We start from the raw sequence: 24,294 nt of genomic DNA on the forward strand, positions 1-24,294 counted from the left end.
AATTCAAAATATTTTATTCATGTAGGTCTATTACAGACTCTTATGATATGTCAAATCTACGTTAGTTCGGAGTGCATTCGATCTAAGAAGAACTGACAATACACTCAGCTCTTATTCCTTTCAAATGAGTTTGTACATTATTACAAAAATACAGATTCATTTTTTAATTGAATTAGGGAGAATGTAGTCATCACCAGGATATGCTATTACATCTTATATATAAAATTCTCGTGTCACAGTTTTCGTTCCCATACTCCTCCGAAACGGCTTGACCGATTCTCATGAAATTTTTTGAGCGTATTGAGTAGGTCTGAGAATCGGCCAACATCTATGTTTCATCCCCCTAAATGTTAGGGGTAGTCCACCCCTAAATTATTTATTTTTATTTTAAGGCAAAACAACGTTTGCCGGGACAGCTAGTTTTTATATAAAGGAAACAATGTAATTAGTGGCTGTAAGATGAAGTTTTGTAAGTTATGTGTCGGTTAAAGATGAAGCAGTGAAATTATAGTCTTAGTTCTCCAGAATAACAATGCATGAGTCGTGGTATGATAACGTGATATCAATGGTTCCGTTCATAAATATAGATAACTAACTACCCGCCCCAGCTTGGCACAGGTGTACATGTATTATATATATAAACCTTCCTCTTGAATCACTCTATCTATTAAGAAAACCGCTTCAAAATCCGTTGCGTAGTTTTAAAGTTTTAAGCATACATAGGGACAGACAGCGACAGCAACTTTGTTTTATGCTACGTAATGGTGGCGCTACTCAGTATAAGCTTGTTTACCATTCCAATCACAAAAAAATTGAGTTGACTTAATTTAGTACCGACAAGAAAAAAAATTGTTCATATAATAGTCGTCGAATAGAGTTTGAAACCCAAGGTCAGAAAAAAAAACCAGGATATAGTTTCACTCGATCAAAACGTGACTTGGAAATTCAGATTGTCATGATTCTGTAATTCATTACACGAGAAAAAAGTAATTTGTCAATTATATCTCACGATTCACTAAAAAAAAGTAATGAATTTGATCGGAAGTGAGTAGAAAATGCGTTACCACTGCAATTAATATGCAGGATGTTGTTATTTTTCTCTCTTATTTTCAAGACTATAATGATGAGATTCAAGATTATAAGATGAATAAAGCTTAAAAATTAAAACACTAGAATAGAAAATTATTTATTCCAATAAATATCATTCTTATCATATTACATTTAGAATATATATATATAAGTATCTACAAAAATAAAAATATTTGTGTATTTTTATCAGTTGTTTAATATCTTTAAATATTTTTAGTTAATATATTTTTAATTTAGTTAAACTATTTTTCCAAAAACTACAACTTACAATAGAATTTTTAAAATGGAGTTTGTACTTATACATGTCATTCGAATATAGCCGTGAATCCGCAGGTCTAACAGTTTAGTAAATTAAGCACGATGTTTATATCGGTCTGGGTGTTTTCTATGTATGTGTAATGTATCTTAGCTTGGGACTAGATGGTTAAAAACGCTGCGTGAATCGTCCTTAGTTGTTATATCTTTGATTAACTCTCCGATGATAGTTACCCCGATAACAAGCCTTTATTAGCCAGATTCGATCTCACGACCTATGGAATTTAATTCGTTAGTTAATCACTAGGACATAACGCCTTCAAAGTTAATAAGCCATCAAAATATTGTTAACCATACGTTCACAATTACACATTTAGCCTTGTCACAACATATGAAATAATTAGATCTGTTTTTGCATTATAATTTCACCACTCTGAGGTCAATATTGTCATGTCGAATCAAAACTGTAGCCTCAAGGAATTCGCATTCTTTCACGCACGCGCGATCACTATCAAACTACAGTTAGTTTGTTAACTTTAGTTACTTAATATCAACATGAAACTCCAAAAAGAAACCCTTCGCAATCTTAGGTATTATCTTACTGGACTATTTTAATAGTTACGTATAAAAAGTAATATTAAATCACAGAGAACGTAGGTTTTCATCATCCCGATACATAATCATAATCGCATAATATATATATATATACTCATCCGTCATACTCCTGAACGGGTGCTGCTTGTGGGGACTGGTCTGTTCAGGTAACGAACACTGATCACTCACAGTGGTCACTCTATTCTCCCAAATTTGAATTTACAATGAATCTGTATTATAGTAAACATATACATAATTATTAAAAAAAAAATACGAGCTGAGTTTCTTGTCAGTTCGTCTCATCTCGAAATCATTCCGAACTGACGGTAGATTTGACATATCATAATAGTCTGTAATAGACCTACATGAATAAAGATATTTTGAATTTGAATTAGAAAAAACTAAATACGAGCTGAGTTTCTTGTCAGTTCGTCTCATCTCGAAATCATTCCGAACTGACGGTAGATTTGACATATCATAAGAGTCTGTAATAGACCTACATGAATAAAGATATTTTGAATTTGAATTTAAATTTGAATTAGAAAAAACTAAATACGAGCTGAGTTTCTTGTCAGTTCTTCTCATCACGAAATTATTCCGAACTGACGGTAGATTTGACATATCATAAGAGTCTGCAATAGACCTACGTGAATAAAGATATTTGGAATTTGAATTCGAAAAAACTAGGTGTACCATCTTACTGGACTAATTTACTAGACACATATAAAAAGCATTGTAAAACCACATGGAATATAGGTTTTTCATTATCCAGATCGGATATATTCATTTATTTGAAAAAAAACTAAACATATAATTTTTATTTATTTATTTAAATCAGGAAGCTAATGGCCCATATTATAAATACCTTACAGACTAACATACATATGAATAATATAATTATAAGATTATAAGAAACAAATTGTCTATGTGATTACGGCACTGATGATGGTAATCTGCCACGGTAGCGCCGATGCACCACACCCTTCGGTCAGTAGTCTTCCTTCATGAAGGTGGTTTTTTTTTCTTTTTTGTATGTGATAATGGAATGGTGCATCCGCCTGCGCTAACGGTTTACGCTGGCGGGGCACCAGTGGATGATAAGATGAGCATGAGGTCAGGTCAGTTAGCCCATCGTTCAAATTCATCAGGAATTTAACACGATGGTTTCCAGGGGGAACCGCGTGGAGGTCAACCTGACATGGTACATTGCTAGTAATGGGTTCATTAGTCCACATTACTAATAATCCCATTTCTCCCCTCATGAAGGTGGTTAGCATGTTGGTAGGAACTCGGGGCTATAATTGAACCTCGTGGTAATATGGACAATGGTGGTTATATGGGACTATTCCATGGGAAACAAATATAACTAAATGTACATATAATAAAAACAAATAAATACTGTGTACCAAATGACATTGAAATCGGTACAGTAGATTTACCATTTCTCTTCCGAATACATTGCTTTACCAATTTTTAGCAAAAAATCTGAAAACTCATGTGCAATTGTGTTTCCTGCTGTCCACGCCCTCTTGTTTACTATCAAGTACATCTGTGTGATGTATCAGCAAAGGATTGAGGTCTTTTAAGCATGCTTTATTGCATGCTTTACTTGTATTGTGCAAGGATCGAACCCGCGACCATCGGAAGTAAAGCGGTGTGCTAAACCGCTAGGCCATCGAGTCGGTAGTGTGGTTTAAAATACTGCAACGGTCCAGCAACAATCTATGTTTTAGTACACTGTAGGCGTTTTACGATTTTCTTAAGTAATAAATTATAACCTGATATTTCAAGTAGTAGATGGTTCATAGAACCCTCAGAGGTATCTGCAAAATTATCAACTTATGGGACGATGCTGTTTTGTGGGAATTTTAAACCAACATTGACAGTAGTACCACAGGAACAAAGGCCAATGAGATTAATGGCTAATTGTAAAAAACTTCTACAGTATAATGGAATATTTTGACATACGAACTCTGACTTCATGTAATTATAGACTAAAAACTGTACTTACTGTACATTGTTTTGGGGTTAGATTATAAAAACAACGCGTAGACCGGTTTTGCGCAGAACTGGACCACTCTCACTTTTCAAGTGCTACTTTTTCTGACACCGATCGTCTGTGGAACAGATGGCCAAAAATAGAATATTCCGACATTAAAGAAATGTAGTAATTTGTACTAATATTATAAAGCTGAAGAGTTATTTGTTTGTTTGAACGCGCAAATCTCAGGAACTACTGGTTCGTATTGAAAAATTCTTTTTGTGTTGGATAGTCCATTTATCCAGGAAGGCTATATAACTTTTATATTTGAACCTAATTAAATTAGTGCTGGTTGGTAGTTTGTATTCACACGTTTCGACTTGTAAAATGTGAACTTACAAGGATTGTTTAAAAGAGCAACACACAAGTTTCTTGCTTATTCTTCTTGTGATGAGATGTGAGACAGCTTTCCGAATAAGCGGTAGATTTAAAAAAATGTTGACTATTCAAAAGTGCTTAAATTAGTTTATTTGAATAAATGATTTTCTATTCTATTCTAACATTACGCTACGACTGATAGGAGCGGAGCTGTAATGAGAAATATGCAAAAGGTGAGAAATGAAACGCAGACGAAGTTACTATTACGGACTTAATTACTCGTCGCCAATTTGTACTGTATTTAAATATTAGATAGAATATACTTTATTTGCAACATACAGTAAAAGAAAGGCATAAACAATATATTAAAGGATGACATGTATCGTTACAATAAGGCGGCCTTATTGCTGAAAGCAATCTTTTCAAGGCAACCTTGGGGAAACGGATTGCAAAATGAACAGGTAGATAATATGATATGAACAGGAGAAAAGTAAAAAGTAACAAATATATAATGATGAAGGAAAATAATAATAAGTAGATATAATATATAGAGCTATGAGAGCATAATATGTAGATATAAAGCTGTTAATTTCAATTACAAACAGACACTTCAATTTGGTTTAATTGTATATATTTATCATTACGTACTGCATAATTCACATTACTCGCAGTATGGTGTGAATATAATTGCAGTGGAAGTCGTTTATACAGTTAATTTCTATTTCCGAACATATAATAATATGTTATGACGACTTTCCTTTATGCAAATGTACATTTTTTCTATACCACATAGGTGGCAAACAAGCATACGGCCCGTCTGATGGTAAACGGTTACCGTAGCCTAAGAAGCCTGAAACACCAGGGGTGTCCCGTGCGGGTTGCGGACCTTTAAGAAACCTTAATATACCCTTCTTGAGAAACCCGATGCTGTAGTCTTGTGAGAAAACCTCGGCAGGTAGTTCATTCCACAATCTAATTGTACGCGGCAGGAAGCTCCTCTGAAACCGCACCGAGACCATATTATAATAAGTACATGTATTATACATATAAACATTCTTGCTAGGACTGCATTAAAATCCATCGAATAGTTTAAAAGATATGAGCAAACAGACAATGGAAGCGCCTTCATTTTATACTATGTCAAAATTTCGATAGGAGCAATAAGGCTGTATATCCTCGACCCCTTTTTATACAAAACGTGATACAGTAAAAAAAATCTACAATGAATAATTAAACTCTATGAAAATTTGTACTTAGAATAAGGCAATTGGTTACGCCAAACGCGATGCGTACCTGGTTTGTCTTTCATCATCCCGATTCAATAATATCGCCGCGCGCATAATCATAATCGCATAATATATATATATAATCATCCGTCATATTCCCGTAACGTGTGGGTGAAGAACTGCACATTGAAGTAAGGGTAAGTCATTCATATACGACCAGCCAGTTTCCTATACAACAATATAGTCCATCGAAGAATAATGACCGCCGCAACATTTACAGTCGCCGGATCACAATAGGAATCGCAATTTATTTATTTAAAATTTGTTTTAATTTTTTCCTATTGTGAAAGTTTGAATTTACAATTGAAATCTGTATTATTCAAATTGCATACCAACAAATATAACGATACATTTATTTTCGTTAAAAAAAGTTTATATTTATGTCGCTTATGAATTGTTCTTGTCGCAGCTCTTCTTCATTTCGCTTTATATCTGTTTGCGTTGTTTCGTTCATTTAATTTCACATTCACCCGCATTATATCGACATATCTAGAAATATTATAATTGTCGTTGTAATAGACAATATTACTGTGAATATTAATGATGATAGTGTTTGAATGTTAAGATTGTTAGTGTTGGACCGTAACACAAGAAAGTGAGCAGGGAAAGCAACTATTTAATCTGAATAATTATTGAGCGATTTTGTCTGTTCGTCTTGCAGTCTCGCCGTATAATCATTCCGAAGCTGACGGTTAGATTTGACATATGATTAATACGTGGTGTATCGACACAGTGACTAACAATAGACCTACATGAATAAAGATATTTATGAGTTTAGTTATAGATATATTAGAAAAATTTTCTATGACAATACGATTTCGCTTTATGTATAGTTTATGTTTGTCATATTTTTTTTTGTAGATGTATGGTCGATAATCATTCCGTATTGTCGCACTGTACCTACATACTACCGATTTGAGTAGGTATATATAAATTTATTTGTCACGCGCTTTAGTGTTTAAAACGTTATTGTGACCTACATGATATTTAAAATATTTTGCATTATTTTAATTCGCATATAGGTATATATAGATAATAGTTGTAAAACGCATTATTAATTAGTAGTTTTATAGCATGAGTTTTTTGTGCAGTTTATATCGCGCATCATCTCGCATTTGTGTACTTATTTTCGCTACAAGTACACTGACGTCTTGTAGATTTGTACATTAAATACCTATTATACTTTATTATTGTTTAGTCTGCAATAGTTGTACGTTATGCACATAGTTTTATATATCGCATTTATTGGTTTTCCTTTGTTATTTTTTTTTAAGAAGTATATATATAAATAATAATAATGGCTAACACAAACGCAAAATTAAAAATGTATGAAGCAAAACGTGCACAATATTTTTCGCAACTTCAGTCTATTTTGAATTATCTTCGAAAACTAAAATGGAAAAAGCAATGTTTTTATTAAAACCTGATCGATCAATATAGAGTATGTTAAAATTGTCGATGAAATTATCCTTAATTTGGAACTCTGGATATATCAATCTCTACCGCTTTTGACGAAATGTTTTATTCTATAAAGATGATGGCGGTCTCGTTACATATAATCTTTTATTGTAGTCTTATTTAAAACAGGAAGATCCCCCAAATTGTGGTCTTCTCAGGTGATATTTTAAATTCTTTACGAAACATTCAAACAGGTTATTCATGACAATGAATAATATAATTATATGAAAAGAAACTAGAAATGTGTCTAGCACCATGTGAAAATTATCCTATATTGTGGCAAGCTTTAATCGACATGATCAAGATAAACGCTCTCTTGCAACGTCATATTTAGATAAATTATTTTCACTTTAAAATCAATTAACGGTCCTTCGGCAATAAACTTAGAAAAATTTATTGATACTTTCTCGTCCTATCATTAAAGAATTGAAAAGCTGGATGATTTTATATTTATTTATTGGGATTTTATTACCGCGCAGTCGTTTATCAATTGTTTCCGCAGTTTTTTTATAAAATTTTTAATGTATATATTTTGATTCATCCCGCCGCCGCGTTTAAATCTTAGTCGCATCAACGATCGATTTGATACATTTTTAGGTACTTTAAACGCATTTATTGTTCCTGTAGGGATATATATTATATTGCAAACAATTTTCAACTTTCATAATTAATGATCGATTTAATATATTATACATACAATATTAAAATATATATAAATATAAAATTTAATTTAATCAAAAATCATACGTTGCTTTGTATATAGTGTCTCTCAGGGTACGAAAAACGCACAGACATCTTCCACGCACGGTCGTTAATCATGAAGGTGGTTAGCATGTTGGCACACACAACCCACACAACAGACACGATTAGAACCAACTATAATTGAACCTCGTGTTAATATCGTCCACAATGGTGGCAATATGGGACTGTTCCAGTGATGGGTCAAAAAGCATTATAACTAAATGTACATATAATAAAAACTGAAATAAATACTGATCTCTCTTTGTCGAGATTTAATCATGACATTTAAATCGGTAACTTACCAACATGTCAAATTGATGTTGGCGCGCTTTACTTAACTAATATTCTTCGCAGATGAATATCATTGCTTTTGATTTTACCACCCTTTTTTAGCAAAAAATCTGAAAACTCATGGTGCGTTGGAGATTGTCGGTTATCTTATTTTAGGTGAAGCTCCCACCTTAACTTCTACGTCTTCTTCATTCTCGTTTACTTATCAAGTATTAATCGCAAATGTCGGGAGTGATGTATCAATAACAAGTATAGACGATAAATACTGTGAAGATTTTTATACCACAACGACCACTCGTAACGAATAGGCATGCTTTACCATTTATTGCATGCTTTACTTCGATATCGCTAAACGCAGATTTTATCATTTGGAACGTAAATTCGCATCGAAACCGCAACTGAAATACCATCGGTAATTCACGAATATATAGAAAAACAATATATTTCTCCCGTAGACGTAATTGAAAATAACAGCCCTAGTTATTTTATACCGCATCACGTGTCTTACGTGAGGACAAAGTGTCCACGAAAATAAGGCCGGTATCTAGACGCAAGCGCGAAGTCTAGTAGTGGTCGCTTAATGATATTCTACAACAGGTCCTTCCTTACAACAGGATTTATTTATTATTCTCTTTATAGTTCGCAGTCGCCATCTCACTGATGTGCGTTTTACGATATCGCCCGCAAGATCGTTGTTTTCAAGTATTGTATAAATTATAACCTGATATTTCATTTAATAAAGTAGATGGTTACGTTGCAGTACTTAGCCTCTGTAGCTCAGTTAGCTTCCGATGAAAAATTATCAACCCTATGGGGACGATGCATGGATGTTTTCGTGTAATTTGTTATATTTATAACTAATATTGACAGTTCAGTGGACGCACGAACGTATAATTAAGGCATTTTAAAAACGATATTAGCAAGTTAAATTAAAAAACCTTGGCATCTAATTGTAAAAAAACAATCTCTTAACAGTTGGTGGTCGTCTATAATGGAATATTTTGACATACGTAACACACTTTCATCGACTGCATACAGGCCCAGAATTGTAATTATACGACTAAAAACTGCAGCTCGACGTATGATTCGCACGATCGTACATTGTAATATTTGTTTCCGCAATAAACCGGTCCTACATTACCGATTATAAAAAACAGCCTTTGTCCGCTGTGAGACCGTTTTTTGCGCTTATCGCGGTCGTGGTATAACCACTCTCAAAGCATACGTTTCTTATTCACGTGCTTAACCACTACTGTTCATATTGAGCTCGCGATCAGTTTGTTTTCTCGCCGCGTTAAACGTTTTCTCGCTCGCCGCGGTCCTATTCAAAATAGGATATTCCTAATTTTATAGTACGATCCTGTACGTGAACTTTATTTGTTTTTAAAGAATGTAGATCTGTTTGGGATAAGGAATTGCTAACAATGGAATTTGTTTGAACGCGCAATGTCCATTGCCTTTGCAATAATATGTATTCTATAAGATAGGTAGTACGCATTTATAATGAAAAGTTATTTTTATTTTTCTTATTTAGTTGCATTTGATATTTTTTGTATTTTTTCTTTCTTGTTTTTTGCATTTGTCGAGGTTCAATTATGGTTCTTTAATGCAAATCAGCACGTTATATAGTGTACGTTTTGTATATTTGAGTACCTCATATATATTAAATTAGTGTGCTAGTTTATTCAAGATGTAACAGTTAAATACAAACTACTGTGTGTGTATTCACACGTCATTCGACTTGAAGAAGCTGCATAAATGGATCAAGGACTATTGTTTAAAAGAGGTATAAATTATTTATCCTCAACACAAATTAATGTTCCTAGGCCATATTCTATCTTGTGATGAGACACCGCATACCTGTGCCTAAAATTGATTGAAGCATCCATAGATGGAAGTATAAAGATTGAATGTTGACTATTCAGTGATTATTGTGCCGTGATTAGTGTAATTTCTGAAGACATTTTTATACGTGTTTGGTAAGTGAAAATATAATTTAGGGACATATTAAGTGGTATATAATATGATTTTTTAAATTTATTCTCACTAACATGTAACGCCACTTACACAATTTTTGAAAGAATTTTATATTAGTCTGTATATTTTAAAAAGCATTTGATTTAAAAGCAGCTTTATTGCTATTACCTATAGTGAAAAGGATGAAAAAATTATAAAAAGCAGACGCATTGAATTTTACAAAACTATTACGGACTTATGACCACCCCTTACTAATAAATTTTATATTAAAGACGCCAATTTGCCAAATTAAAATTAAAATCAAACTACGATAATATTAATAATTAGGATATAAGAATATACTTTATTTGCAAGTAAATCGTATACATTCATTTTAACTACAAAAATGTAGGCATAGAACAATATATTAAAGGATGAAAGGTTGTTTGTTGTGCCCAAGCGGGGGGTTTGAACACCGCGTATGATATCTTGCTTGCCCATAAATGAGAATATTGCAATTTTTGCATACGGGCTAAACGATAGTAGGTTGACAATGTACATAATATGTCGAAAAATATCAAATTTACAAGAAGCTGTCAGATCAGCAATATGACATAAGAACAGAAGTTTAATAAATAAAATAAATTATGACGCACGAGATATATAATGATGAAGGCAAAATACAAAAATGCATAGTAAAGAATATATATATGAATTACGTCAAAGCGTCATGAGAGAATAGCGATAGAAAGACATCGTTAGATTTTGTTCATGAAAATAAGAATAAAGCTTTTAACACAAATAATGTGTTAAATTTAATTGTTTTAATTGATATATTTTTGATAGCAGACTCGAGCGTCAATGTCAGTTTTAAAGTATGATTGGTTAAAAAATTTGCCTTCATATAAGATCCATAAAGATAACGCTATAATAAAAGGCGTTTGTGGTAATCTAGAGGCAATGGGATTTGTTTACCTGAATATGAATTTCAGAAACTGCAATTTAGACAAAAGTTTTATGTATTTAAAGAATAATTGGTATATTAGGAGAAGATTTTTTGATACAGGTATTATAATGAATATGTTATGACGGACTTGATAGGGTCCGTATACCTTTTCAAAAAAGAGAAAATGTATAAAATATGTTACTTTTTAATATGACTATATGGAGAGAAATGTAAATTGCAAAATAGAACAGCGGACGAATTATCCGTCGTGATGAGTTAAAAAAATTAAACTCATGCTGTTCAGGCGTTATTACGCAAGGTCCAATTAAGAAAATTAATAAATGTTCTCAAGTGAAAGTGAAATCTAGTCCATCAAAGATGGCAGGAATTACTAGAAAATCACAGTTTCGTGTGAAATTAAATATTTGTAATAAGGAGACATTAGGAAAAGTGTTAGGTATGCATAATATGCATGATAATGCGTGCAATGTAGTTCTATCTGGATCTATAATATATTTAAATCAAACGTCTCTATTAACAAAGGTGGGCGTAGATGAAAAAGAGAACTTGTAGAGATATGCAAGGATCATGTGGAAGTTATAATTATTAAAAATATGTACAATAAGTCTCAAGTTAATAAGTTCCGGTATATACAGAAGTATGATGAGTTTTTACGATTATGTAGGTATACTGTAAAATGTATAGATAAGTATAATAAGTCAATAAGTACAGATAATGAAGTGAGCATTGTCACATCAATAATGTGCATAAAACTTAATATTGTTATAGAGTAAAGGCTAATTTTAATTTTTGGTTACTACTTGTTTAGTATAAAACAAGATCTGATCTTTGGTGATGACAAATATGTATTAACAAAACCGATGACCTTGAGAAATTGTTGAGTTAAATTAATCCTTAGTGCTGTTTTTTTGTCTTTTTGTATGTTTAAATAATAAAATCCTTGTAATGTTAAACTTTCAGAGGGAGGGGACTGCACCATAGAAATCCTACTTTTCAGGGGAGGTAGTTTGATGCAAAGTTCAGTAAAAGATGCGAGCGTTTTGTAAACACGCAGACCTCATATATGGAAGTATTCAAGATGTAACAGTTAAATATACAAGTTACACTGTGTGTTTATACTCCTGTCAGTTCCTTTATTTTTTTTTTGTTAATTTTACTTTGACATTATGTCAAGGCGGGGGGCATGGTTACGCCAAAACCTGGTTTGTCTTGTGCATTGACCCCTCCCGGCTAATTCAATAATCAGTGACGTCGCCGCGCGCGCACGTCGCACTCATATCGCACGCATGTCTTAATAGTTGTAATCAACCTGAGTGAATTCCTGAAAAATCTGAAGAACAAGCACATTGAAGTAAGGGTAAGTCATTCATATACGACCAGCCAGTTTCCTATACAACAATATAGTCCATCGAAGAAGGCTAGATCATAGCCACCGCCGCACCAGCAATAAATATACAGACATACAGACAGACAGACAAAAATTGTAAAAAATGTTATTTTGGTACATGTACCGTATTTATATTCATATGGCATGTAGTGAAATACGGTTATTTCAATATTACAAACAGAGACTCCAATTTTATTAAATGTATGGGTAATAATAAATACTTGTTTAAGTATAAGGTTGCTTTCACAACAAACAACTGCATCCGTTCATTTTAAACAATTGCCTGTTAACTAATGATTACATCAACAAACTTAAAAATAATAGCCCATTTTATAGAGAACAATGAACAGTGGGAAATTATGAAACTCGTCGTATCTAGATTCAACATTTTAATAACAATATTGAATTGTGGGTATGATCTACATTTAGGAGTAAAGATCACGAAATAACCGTGACCTTCACTTTGACCTTACTTCAACACATATATTATTTATATTCATTAGCTGTACTTACGACTTCGTCCGCGTGGAATTTAAATATATTTTTCTAAAGTAAAAGTAGACTAAGTTACTCCTTATTACATCAGCTACTTTCCAATAAAAGTCCCATCAAAATCGGTCCGGCCATTTCAGAGATTAGCCGGAACAAACAGACAGACAAAAACTGTAAAAAATGTTATTTTGGTGTATGTACCGTATTTATATTCATATGCATATAGTAAAAAACGGTTTTTCCAATATTACAGACACTCAAATTTTATGTATATGTATAAATATTACATTGAAAGAAAGAAAGAAAGAAATGCAATGTAAAAAATACAAATACATTAATAACCATGCACAACCACATTATGGTATCACCTTCCAGCAATATATTTCCGAACCGATATGAAATCTTCAAGAAAAGAGATTCCTTCTTAAAAGGCCAACAACGTACTTGCAATTGCCCTGGTGTTGCGAGTGCTCATGGGTACCGTAATCACTTACCTCCAAGTTGCCTATGCTATAAAAAACATATAGTACCCAAGCCAGAGTCTAATTTTGTTAATCATTTCTTCTCATCCAAAACATCTAAAATGATGAAGACTAGAGAAAATCTGCTGCTGGTGAGTTGAGGAGCAGGGACCTCTCAAACATGTTTTTGTACTTATAACTAAACTCTTCAATACAAAAATAAAATTCAAACACATATACATAAAAGCACCGTAGGACGTCTCGCAGCAGGTGGAGCGACGAAATACGTAAGGTTGCTAGTAAAAATTGGACGAGAAGAGCAGAAGATTGTGCCGAGTGGCGTGCCTTGGGAGAGACCTATGTCTAGCAGTGGATGCAATGACTTGATGATAGTAATGATGATGATGATGACACATACAGAAAGATGGCAAATTTATGGTTTTAATGAGTATTAATAGCGACAGAGGAATGTAGTATGAGTACAATGACATATATGCATCACGATGCCATTCTAGAAAATATCTTGATAAATTCTCGAATGAAATTCATTATGAACAAAAGAATCAAATTAATAAATACAGTAATTGACATTAACCTTACTTCAATCTGCACACACAGATACACATAAACACATACAGATCGAACAAAATGTTATACCCAAAAACCTACCCAAAGATTGCTCAACTTAAAAAAGATAACCTTGTGAAATAATTAAAAATTCGTGAATGGTTTTTGGTTATCAAGGTGAAATGGAGGATGGTGTCTCAATGGTTATAAATGTCCATTGAATCAACTGTATAAATCATATATTTAATTTTAAAACTAAACAAACCACCATGCTCGTTAACCTCGATTAGAGATGTTATACCATGAGGTTGTGTAACAATTTGTAACTTGATTATGAGATACGTAAACATAATCTTCACCATATTTACATACTAGTGGTCGCCCTGTGGTCGAAATGCGACCATAATTCATTTAAATTATACGTTTGAACATTGTTAAAGTTCTATTGTCAAAGAATATAGATAAATAATATTAAAAACAATCAATATTAATCTATTCTTAATTTAACCACAGACCTATAAACAAAAGAGTATATACGTGTGTGTGGGATATACGTGACAATGGAGAGGGCTATGCTCGGAGTTACTCTGCGTGATCGAATCAGAAATGAGGAGATCCGCAGAAGAACCAGAGTGCCCGAAGAATTGCGACTCTGAAGTGGCAATGGGCAGGCACATAGCTCGTAGGACAGATGGCCGTTGGGGCAGTAAAGTTCTCGAGTGGCGACCACGGATCGGATAACGTAGCGTGGGAAGGCCTCCAGCAAGGTGGACCGACGATCTGGTCAAGATCGCTGGAAGGCGTTGGATGCGACTAGCGCAGGACCAAGGAGATCTTTGGAGGAGGCCTATGTCCAGCAATGGACGTCTTTCGGGCTGCGATGATGATGATGATGACTAATATATAAATTTCCTAAATACTTAAAAAAATCGTGTTCTTTTTTTTTATTATGAGGTATAAATGGGTTTGCGATTGGCCTTACCTCATCTGATGGGAAATGATGGTTAAACCTAATATGTAGCGCTTACCCAGAAGATTACCAGTAGGACTTCATCCCTACGAATCTCTGGAAATTCTACATATTCGCACCAAGCGGTTAACTTTATAAATTTAAGAAATTCCTTACCCGTTAAAATGCAAAAGTAAGCATAACTCCTTTGAATTGGATCCGTTTTGTTGCACCTTAGTTACATACAGAAAGAAACTTTTCGAAATACTAAAGTAACCCCCTTTTTATTTTTATTTTTGTTATTATAATTATTATAATGTTTGTATTGTAATACTCTTATTTCTTATTCATACTCATTTTTCTTATTCATTTTCTTCGTATTTGTATTGTTTTGTTTTTATTTTAGTCCACTAGGCTCACTAAAAATAAAATTAAGTAAAAAATTTTCGGCACTCAATGTCTATCGTAAAAATTACTTTTATTTGTATATTTATATGTTTTTATAACGACTGTTTGTTGCCAAAATAAAGAGAAAAAAAAACTCTTGGTAGTGGTTGGGTAATAGTTGTTTATTTTACATCGATATTAGTATTTCAATTTATATGGAAAAACTATCTTTTGCCCGCAGCAATTTTTGTCTGTCTGTCTGTCGGTCTGTTTGTTCCGGCTAATCTTTGAAATCTCTGAAATCTCCGATTTTAACGGAACTTTTTTTGGCAGGTATCTGATGTAATATAGGCTACTTTTATTTTAAAAAATATTTTATTTTAGAACATTAAGATCTATTCCACGCGGACGAAGTCGCGGGAGCAGCTAGTATATTATATATTTAGATAACATTTGGCGAGTCAGCTTTATAAATCTAAGAAATTTCCTATTCGTTAAAATGCAAAAGTAACAGCTTCTTAGCAATGGTTGGGTAATACTTGTTGGTGTGTGATTAATTCTGTTTTCACTTACTTCCACTTTAACGTGATCTGAATATATTTTATAGCATCCAGTTTTATGATGGTCAAACGTTACTTTTGATGTACCGACGCTCGTTTCGAATTAACCGTTACTACAGCTGTACCTTACGTAACTGCAGTTAGTTTATACCGACTTCTAAAAGGAGGTTCTAGTTTCGATTATCTATACATATAAGTAAAATTAGAGTGTCTGTTTGTAATATTGAAATAACCGTTTTTACTACATGCATATGAATATAAATGTGATACATACACGGATTTTTTTTGTCTGTTTGTTTGTTCCGGCTAATCTCTGAAATGCTGGACCAATTTTAACGGGACTTTTTTTGGCAGGTAGCTGATGTAATAAGGAGTAACTTAGGCTACTTTTATTTTAGAAAAATAAAGTTAAATTCCACGCGGACGAAGTCGCGGGAACAGCTAGTCTTTACATATACTTTGAGGGCCTCAGTGTTCTAGCAGTAATAAATGCAATATTGTTAAACAATATTACTATAGTAATTGAAATAATATAGTTTACTGTTCTAACGGATTAATGCTTTTAAACTACGCAACGGATTTTAATGCAGTTTTTAGCAGTAGATAGAGTTATTCAAGAGAATAGTTTATACGTATAATACATGTTACCCGTGCAAAGTCGGGGCGTGTAGCTAGTTATATGTATCAGTAATTGTAGAGAGTATCATAGCTTAGTGGTTATTAGAGCAACTTACGAGGAACGTTCCTGAGTTCCAATTAGCAGTCGCAAAAGAATGTGTATGCAATATATATAAATTTTGTTTTCTCGTGCCTTATATACTACTTTAGTTATACTAGTATACTAAGTTGATTTTTATGTAATATTCTTTTAAAATTAAAATTTGATTTGATTTATTTTAAATTTAAATTTGATGATTCTTTTTATATGTTTTCTTGTTATCTCGTGCCTATTATATATATATATATATTATGTATATTTTAGTTATATCACTAAGATGATAATTTTCTTGATGCATTTTTTTTAAATCTCCATAATTGACGTCAAAACCAAGTTAATTAGAAGTTAAACCATTAATACAAACTTAATTACAGTGTTTAGAATTATTAATTATTCATCATGCAACTGTAGACTTCGCAACAGCAAAAATTACAGTCTTAACTCAAACCTGTCCGTAAATCAGTTGACCAGTTAAAGGCAATCACGACTGAATTTGATTTTACTAATATTATGAAAGCAAAACTTTGTGTGTATGGATGGACAAATGAGTGGATGGATGTTTAAATTTTACTCATACTATTAATGAGAAAGTTTGTGAGTATGGATAGATGATGGATGGATGTTTGTTACTATTTCACGCAAAAACTATTAAACGGATTTTGATTAAAATTTCAATAATATAACTTATACATCAAAATAATAAAACGGTAGATTAGACATATAATAAGAGTCTGTAATAGACATGAATAAGGATATTTTGAATTTTGAATTTTTGAATTTTGAAGAATACATATAGGCTATAAATTTCATGACGGTAAAATCACGAGCACCGCCAGTTATCTATAAATAAAAAAACTATTAAACAACAAACAAGGGTATAAAAAATATATATTATACAAAAAAATTTTTGAACAAAATTGTTAATTTGTTTTTTTTATGATTAGGCATTCAAAAATACATATTACCCTAAATTTTCACGCTTCTACCATCAATCTCTATTTCGTAAGAGCGTTATCATATTATATTTGCTAAGTCAGCCAGTTTTACATAAAACTTGCATAAACAGTACTATTGAAAATAGTTTAGTTATAATTTTGAAAAGATTTTTTTTTTATACCACTTAGGTGGCAAACAATCATACGGTAACATCTGATGGTAAACGGTTACCGTAGCCTATGGACGCCTGAAACACCAGGGGTGTCACATACGCGTTGCCGACCCTTAAGAAACCTTAATATACCCTTCTTGAAAAACCCCATGCTGTAGTCTCTCGAGAAAACCTCGGCAGGTAGTTCATTCCACAATCTAAGTGTACGCGGGAGGAAGCTCCTCTGAAACCGCACTGTCCGAGACCACTTAGGTTCCAGCGTGTGGGGATGAATTCCCTGTCGATGGCGAGCGGTGCGATGGTAAAAGGTAACCGTAGGTATCATGTCAAACAATTCATCAGAACACAGTCCGTTGTATAAACACACAAAACGATGCGAAGTTGTATATTCGGTAGAGAGAGATCATCACACAAAGCGATGCTGCCCAAAGATGAGAGCAGTACTCCTCGCCTACGACTTATACAATAGAAGTGGTTCGATACCGCTCTATTCAGCACACCGAGACGCCAGCTTGACCTTTTCTTCGAGGTGACTCATCGACGAGAATTCTCTTAGAGATGGTAATGGACGTGTTCTGGAAGCCACAGCGTCTCTGAACGCGCAGGCTTGTGTCGAGGGTTGAATTGAATTAAGTTCAATCAATCGGAAACTCTGGTGAGAGTACTCTCGATTTCAGACACAAGCTGTTCTCCTGCACAACGGAAAAAGATGAGAGCAGTACTGTCATCCGCATAGCAATGAATGTCAACCGTAGTTAACAAATCATTAATATGCGCAAAAACAGTTCGGGGAGATACAATAGCGTTAATGTCTCTGGTTCGTTTTGATGAATCTGACAAAAGTACCGCCATTTCGCTCTGGTATTCAGGGCGATAGAAGACCTTGATGCCAAACTCGATCGAATGCCTTCGCCATATCAAGGCTGACTGCCAACGCCTCACCTTTGCTCTCGATGCCAAGAGCCCAGCGATGTGTGAGATACACTAAAAGATCACCAGTTGAGCGATTACGGCGAAAGCCATTTTGACGATCGCTCAATATATCGTGAGCTAGAGATGTCGACACCGCTCCATCACCTTGGAATCCCAATGCTCTTAGAGATGGTAATGGACTACTAGACTTCGGTGAACATTCTTAAATATTATCCAAGTGTTGAAACTTCAATAATGAATACAGTCAGTAATCCTACTGGTATTATAAATGTTAAAGTTTTTAATATTCGTTACTCAATCCTGCCGGAGTTAATAGATTAGAACAAAATTTTATAGACACATAGTTCACATTCTAGTTTGCTAAAATATTCTACGTTGCGAAGTGGAAAAAGTATGAGTGATGCTTTTTTATATTATAAAAATATCTAAATATATTTTTACTATTCAATTTTGTTTGTTGGGAAATGTGGATCAGATTCTCCTGGTGTTGCGGATGCTCATGGGCGGCGGTAATCACTTACCATCAGGTCGCATACCATCAGGCCGCATGCCAGTTTGCCCCCTGTGTTATAAAGAAAATATAACTGTATAAGTTACTATTACGTTAACCTATATAATTTATATTGTTATGGATGAATAAATAAATTTATTAAATGCAATTTCCTTCTTTACAGATACCACTGCTATTCGCTTGCGCAACAGGCATCAATACCAATGAATTCCAACACTACCCAAAATACTCAGCCGCTACAGACGCGCAAATACGGTTCGCCATAGAAAACAAATATGACGACACCGGCCCAGGCTCCAAAGGCCAGGAATCAGCTTACAAGACCTACAAAACATTAGAAGAAGCTCTCGTTGGTTACATCAACGATCCAGATACAAAACTGCCCGAATACGAGAGGTATATTGGTACGCAGAATCTGCTAAAGTCACAAAAATTCCAAACTTTCCCGTCAAACAACCAAGACGCTATCAAGTATAGAACTGTGCCATACACGTTTAACAACCCTGGTTTGAGTAAGAAGGTGTTATACCATGACTACAAACCTGTGCTGAGAAGTAAGACCTCGTTTTCAGGGATCAGGTCTGATCCATTCAGAATACAAAAGATACAACCAGTGAAGGCGAATCCGTTGAATTTGGCGCATTATGCAAGAGATGGTGATAATGCTCGTGATCATCATAATCCACACCCTCAGTATAGCTATTCTTATGATGTTTTCGTGAGTATTTTCTTCATAATTTCTTTATTCTTAATTATTGCTAATATTATTAATAAAGGTATTACGACGACCCCAAATAAATGGGATAAGGAAGAAGCAGATGATGATGATGATGATGATTATTCATGAGTATTTCTTAGTATGATTGAGATACTATCAGATAATTTAAACATATAAATTGGTGTGTCTGTTCGTAATACTGAAATAACCGTTTTTTACTACATGCATATGCATATAAGTACGCTACATACACCAAATTAACAGTTTTTACAATTTTTGTCTGCCTGTCCGCCTCTCTCTTTGTTCCGGCTAATCTCTGAAATATCTGGACCGATTTTGACGGGACTTTTATTGGCAAGTACCTGATTTAATAAGGTAACTTAGGCTACTTTTATTTTAGAAAAATAAAGTTAAATTCCACGCGGATGAAATCGCGGGTACAGCTAGTATTACATATGAGTATTTCTTAGTATAATTGAGATACCATCAGGTAATATCAACTATTAATGAACGAATGAAAATATTTTTACATTTATATCGAATTTAGTTTGGCTAATGGAATCTTAGTTTGGCTAAAACATTCGTTCAAAATTTCCACGAAAGTTCTAAATTTACACATTATTTCAAAATTTACATATCAGTACAGTTGTTTTACATTAGTCCACAATAGAATTACCAGACGATATTAAGTGTTACAGATCCGTGAGATAGATTTCACACTTTCAGATTTTATTTCACTTAAACTAATTTGTATTTTTATTTCAATTGTATTGTTAAACGAATTTATATGTAATACTTTGACATTTTGACTGTTACATTAAGTAGTACACCAGTAACTTTCTAGATATGGTAAGTAAGTTTCATAATATTAATACTAGATTTAAAGACAAACTTGCTGTCCCCAAGTGTCGTTTAGAAAAAGTCAATAAGTCTTTTATGGAAATAGGTATAAAAATTTACAATGTGATACAAAAGGATATACTGGAATTACCCTTAAATAAATTCAAAACATCTGTGCATGACGCACTTTTATTCTTTTTTGACTTTTATTGTATTTTTTTATATATATTTAAAATCCTATTTTCTATTATTTGTTACATTTAAAATATATGTCTTTACCTTCAGCGACCGTAGTTTCTCTTAAAACTAAAATTAAAATATATTAAAAATACAGTCCTTAGAAACCTTAGTAATTAAAAACATCTGTTAAATCATATTTACTGACGACGAACGATTACTTGAATGACGAGCGTGCATGGCAATAGTTGTTCATGCACGGGATTTTCATTTAATGTTTTATTTAACGCCCTATCATAACTTTACTGCTTTGCTTTGCTTCTTCTTACGTTGCAAATAAAGTATATTCTATCTATCTATCTATCTATCTTAATGTTAGACATATATACCTATATAAATATACATTGTAAATAAACTGACTTTTAAAAAAAATAATAAAATATTCAATTGAGTTTCTTGCCAGTTCTTCTCAATTGGATCTATATACTGAACTGGACGGTAGAGAAAAAATTAAAAATGTTAAACCATTCATAAATAAACATTTCACGGAACATTGTCGAGAACTATTGAATTTGCATTGCATAATTGTAGCGATACTAATTACATACTACACTTTGTTTATAGAACTAGTCGACCTTGCCCCAGGATATAGTGGTCCATTTTTTTATTGGCAGGCCTGCTGACAGCCCACCTAATGGAAAATGACCACTTAATAACTTATTAACAATCACAGTCAAAAAATTACAAGTTAATTTTTTTTCCAATTCTGAAGTAGTTAATTTAGTTAGTTTAGGAGTAGTTAGAAGTAGTTCCGAATTGAACCATAGGCATAGTGATAAAAAATATGACATGCAAAAGAAGTGAAATGATTCTATTTAGGTAAACAATTATAAGATTGAGTTTTGAGTTTGAGTGCATCCAGTTATAAGATTTAGTTTTCAGGTTTTATTTGTTTAAAAATAATAATTTATTTTTGGAAATAGAAATAGAAATAATCTTTATTCAAATAAACTCATTACAAGCACTTTTGAATAGTTATATTTTGATTCTACCACTCATTCGGAATACAGATTCATCACAAGAAGAATGAGCAAGAAACTTGTGTGTTGCTCTTTTGAATAGATGTTTTTTATATAATAATTACAGTATAACAAGTAAGAGGCATGCGATAATCAACATAGAAATCGCTACGCACTCATTATTAGTGTAATCAGATAATATTGTCAGCTACGCATTTTAAGTTTTTCTATAAAAACATTATTATCGTTAACGAATTCTTCAATTTTATAGTAAGCTTTTTTGCAAAGCAAGTGTTTTATGTGACATTTAAATCTTTTTTTCAGGCAGATTTATAACAGACTCTGGTATTTTGTTGTAAAACCTTACGCAATTGCCATAAAATGAATTACTAACTTTAGTTAAACGACATTTAGGTAAAATTTCTTATTTAATCTTGTTATATTCTTTAATCTTATAGGTCTATTTCAGACATTTATGATAAGTCCTATCTACTGTCTATTTATATATTATAGTGTAATATCCCCTATATATACATAATAGGTAATACAGCCAGGAAAACAAGTCTAAATTCCAATCTATGTCATGTAAGATTAGAATAAAAAAGAGAGAGAACAAAATAACTTAGAGTTAAACGAAATAAGATATAGAGTCAAAATGACAACGCCTATTGCAGTTGATTAAAAATATAATTCCACATTACAATACATAAATGTCCCTAATCTGTGTCATATAAGATTAGAATAAAAAAAGAGAGAGAACAAAATAACTTAGAGTTAAACAAAATAAGATATAGAGTCAGAATGACAACGTCTATTGCAGTTGATTAAAAATATAATTCCACATTTCAATACACGAATGTCCTTAATCTGTGTCATATAAGATTAGAATAAAAAAAGAGAGAGAGCAAAATGACTTCGAGTTAAACAAAATAAGATATACCTAGAGTCAGAATGACAACGTCTATTGCAGTTGATTAAAAATATAATTCCACATAACAATACATAAATGTCCTTAATCTATGTCATGTAAGATTAGAATAAAAAAAGAGAGAGAGCAAAATGACTTCGAGTTAAACAAAATAAGAGGTATCTAGATATTCTAGAGTCAGAATGACAACGTCTATTGCAGTTGATTAAAATATAATTCCACATTTCAATACACGAATGTCCGTCATCACATTATTAATCATTATTGATTGATATTGATCATAGCATGCGCATTAACAATAAAATATTTTAACACGCAATGCATTGTTGACATGTGGACGTCTCTTTGTTTGTTGTATTAGAAAGTCTTCAAAACAAACTCAATACCATTGGTGATATAGTTAAACGGATTTTAAAATGAATAGTTTTATGGTATACAAGCTGTTCCCGCGACTTCGTCCGCGTGGTATTTAACTTTATTTTCCTAAAATAAAAGTAGCCTAAATTACTCCTTATTATTATACATCACCTAGCTGCCAATAAAAGTCCTTTCAAAATTGGTCCAGTCATTTCAGAGATTAGCCGGAAGAAACAGACAGACAGAGAAAAAATGTTATTTTGGGTATTTATATTCATATGCATGTAGTAAAAAACGGTTATTTCAATATTACAAACAGACACTCCAATTTTATTTATATGTATAGATATTTTATTTACCATAAAATTATTCATGTCAAAACCCGTTGTTCATTAATAAAGTGTAGTAAACGCGAAAGTTTATAATTAAACTCAATAACTTTTTTCATGCAGTCATTGTTTTTGTTTGTCAAGTGCTTAAACCTGTAGCACAGCGACTAGATATGACTTTGCCGAAGTAACTTAGCACTGCACCTTACTCAGATGGTTGCGGGTTCGATTCCTCGCACGGTACAAACATTTGTATTCTTGAATATGATTATTTGTATCGGTCCAGGAATATCCTGTGTATATTATGTATGTATTTATAAAAAAAAACAAGTATTTATATCAGTTCTCTAGTACCCATAACACAAGTTCTGCTTGCAGCGGGACTAGATGGCGATGTATTAATTGTCCAGGGTTATTTATTTATTATTTTTATGAAATTGGAATAGAAAGAAAGAAGAAAGAAAAACATTTATTGTCAACCATTTAGCTTCAGATTAGAAGGTGGATTGGTGTGAATTTTCCAAAGATATTATAATATTATTATTTTCAATGCCCTACACATCAGCCAAACGTTTGTCCAAGTTACCCTTAAATTTGGGTATTTCTGAGAGGTTGCATTTCTTCCAATGCGACCAGACATTTGTACCCTCCAAGTTACACCTAAATTTGAGAATCTCTGAAAGGTTGCATTTCTTCCAATGCGACCAGACATTTGTACCCTCCAAGTTACACCTAAATTTGAGAATCTCTGAAAGGTTGCATTTCTTCCAATGCGACCAGACATTTGTACCCTCCAAGTTACACCTAAATTTGAGAATCTCTGAAAGGTTGCATTTCTTCCAATGCGACCAGACATT

The 24,294-nt window shown here is 32.9% G+C and overlaps 1 protein-coding gene across 1 annotated transcript in view; it reads left to right on the top strand.

The window, feature by feature from the left end:
* Nucleotides 1–24,294, top strand: part of LOC131841402 (uncharacterized) — a 32,790-nt gene that overhangs the window by 1,827 nt on the left and 6,669 nt on the right. The window contains exon 2 of the mRNA XM_059189717.1: nt 19,233–19,787. Within this exon, the coding sequence (XP_059045700.1) occupies nt 19,233–19,787 (555 nt within the window). The remainder of the gene's footprint in view (nt 1–19,232; nt 19,788–24,294) is intronic.

The sequence above is a fragment of the Achroia grisella genome, unplaced genomic scaffold (genome assembly GCF_030625045.1).
Source record: "Achroia grisella isolate CSIRO2021 unplaced genomic scaffold, CSIRO_AGI_Agris_v1 utg1668, whole genome shotgun sequence".
Classification (NCBI taxonomy): domain Eukaryota; kingdom Metazoa; phylum Arthropoda; class Insecta; order Lepidoptera; family Pyralidae; genus Achroia; species Achroia grisella.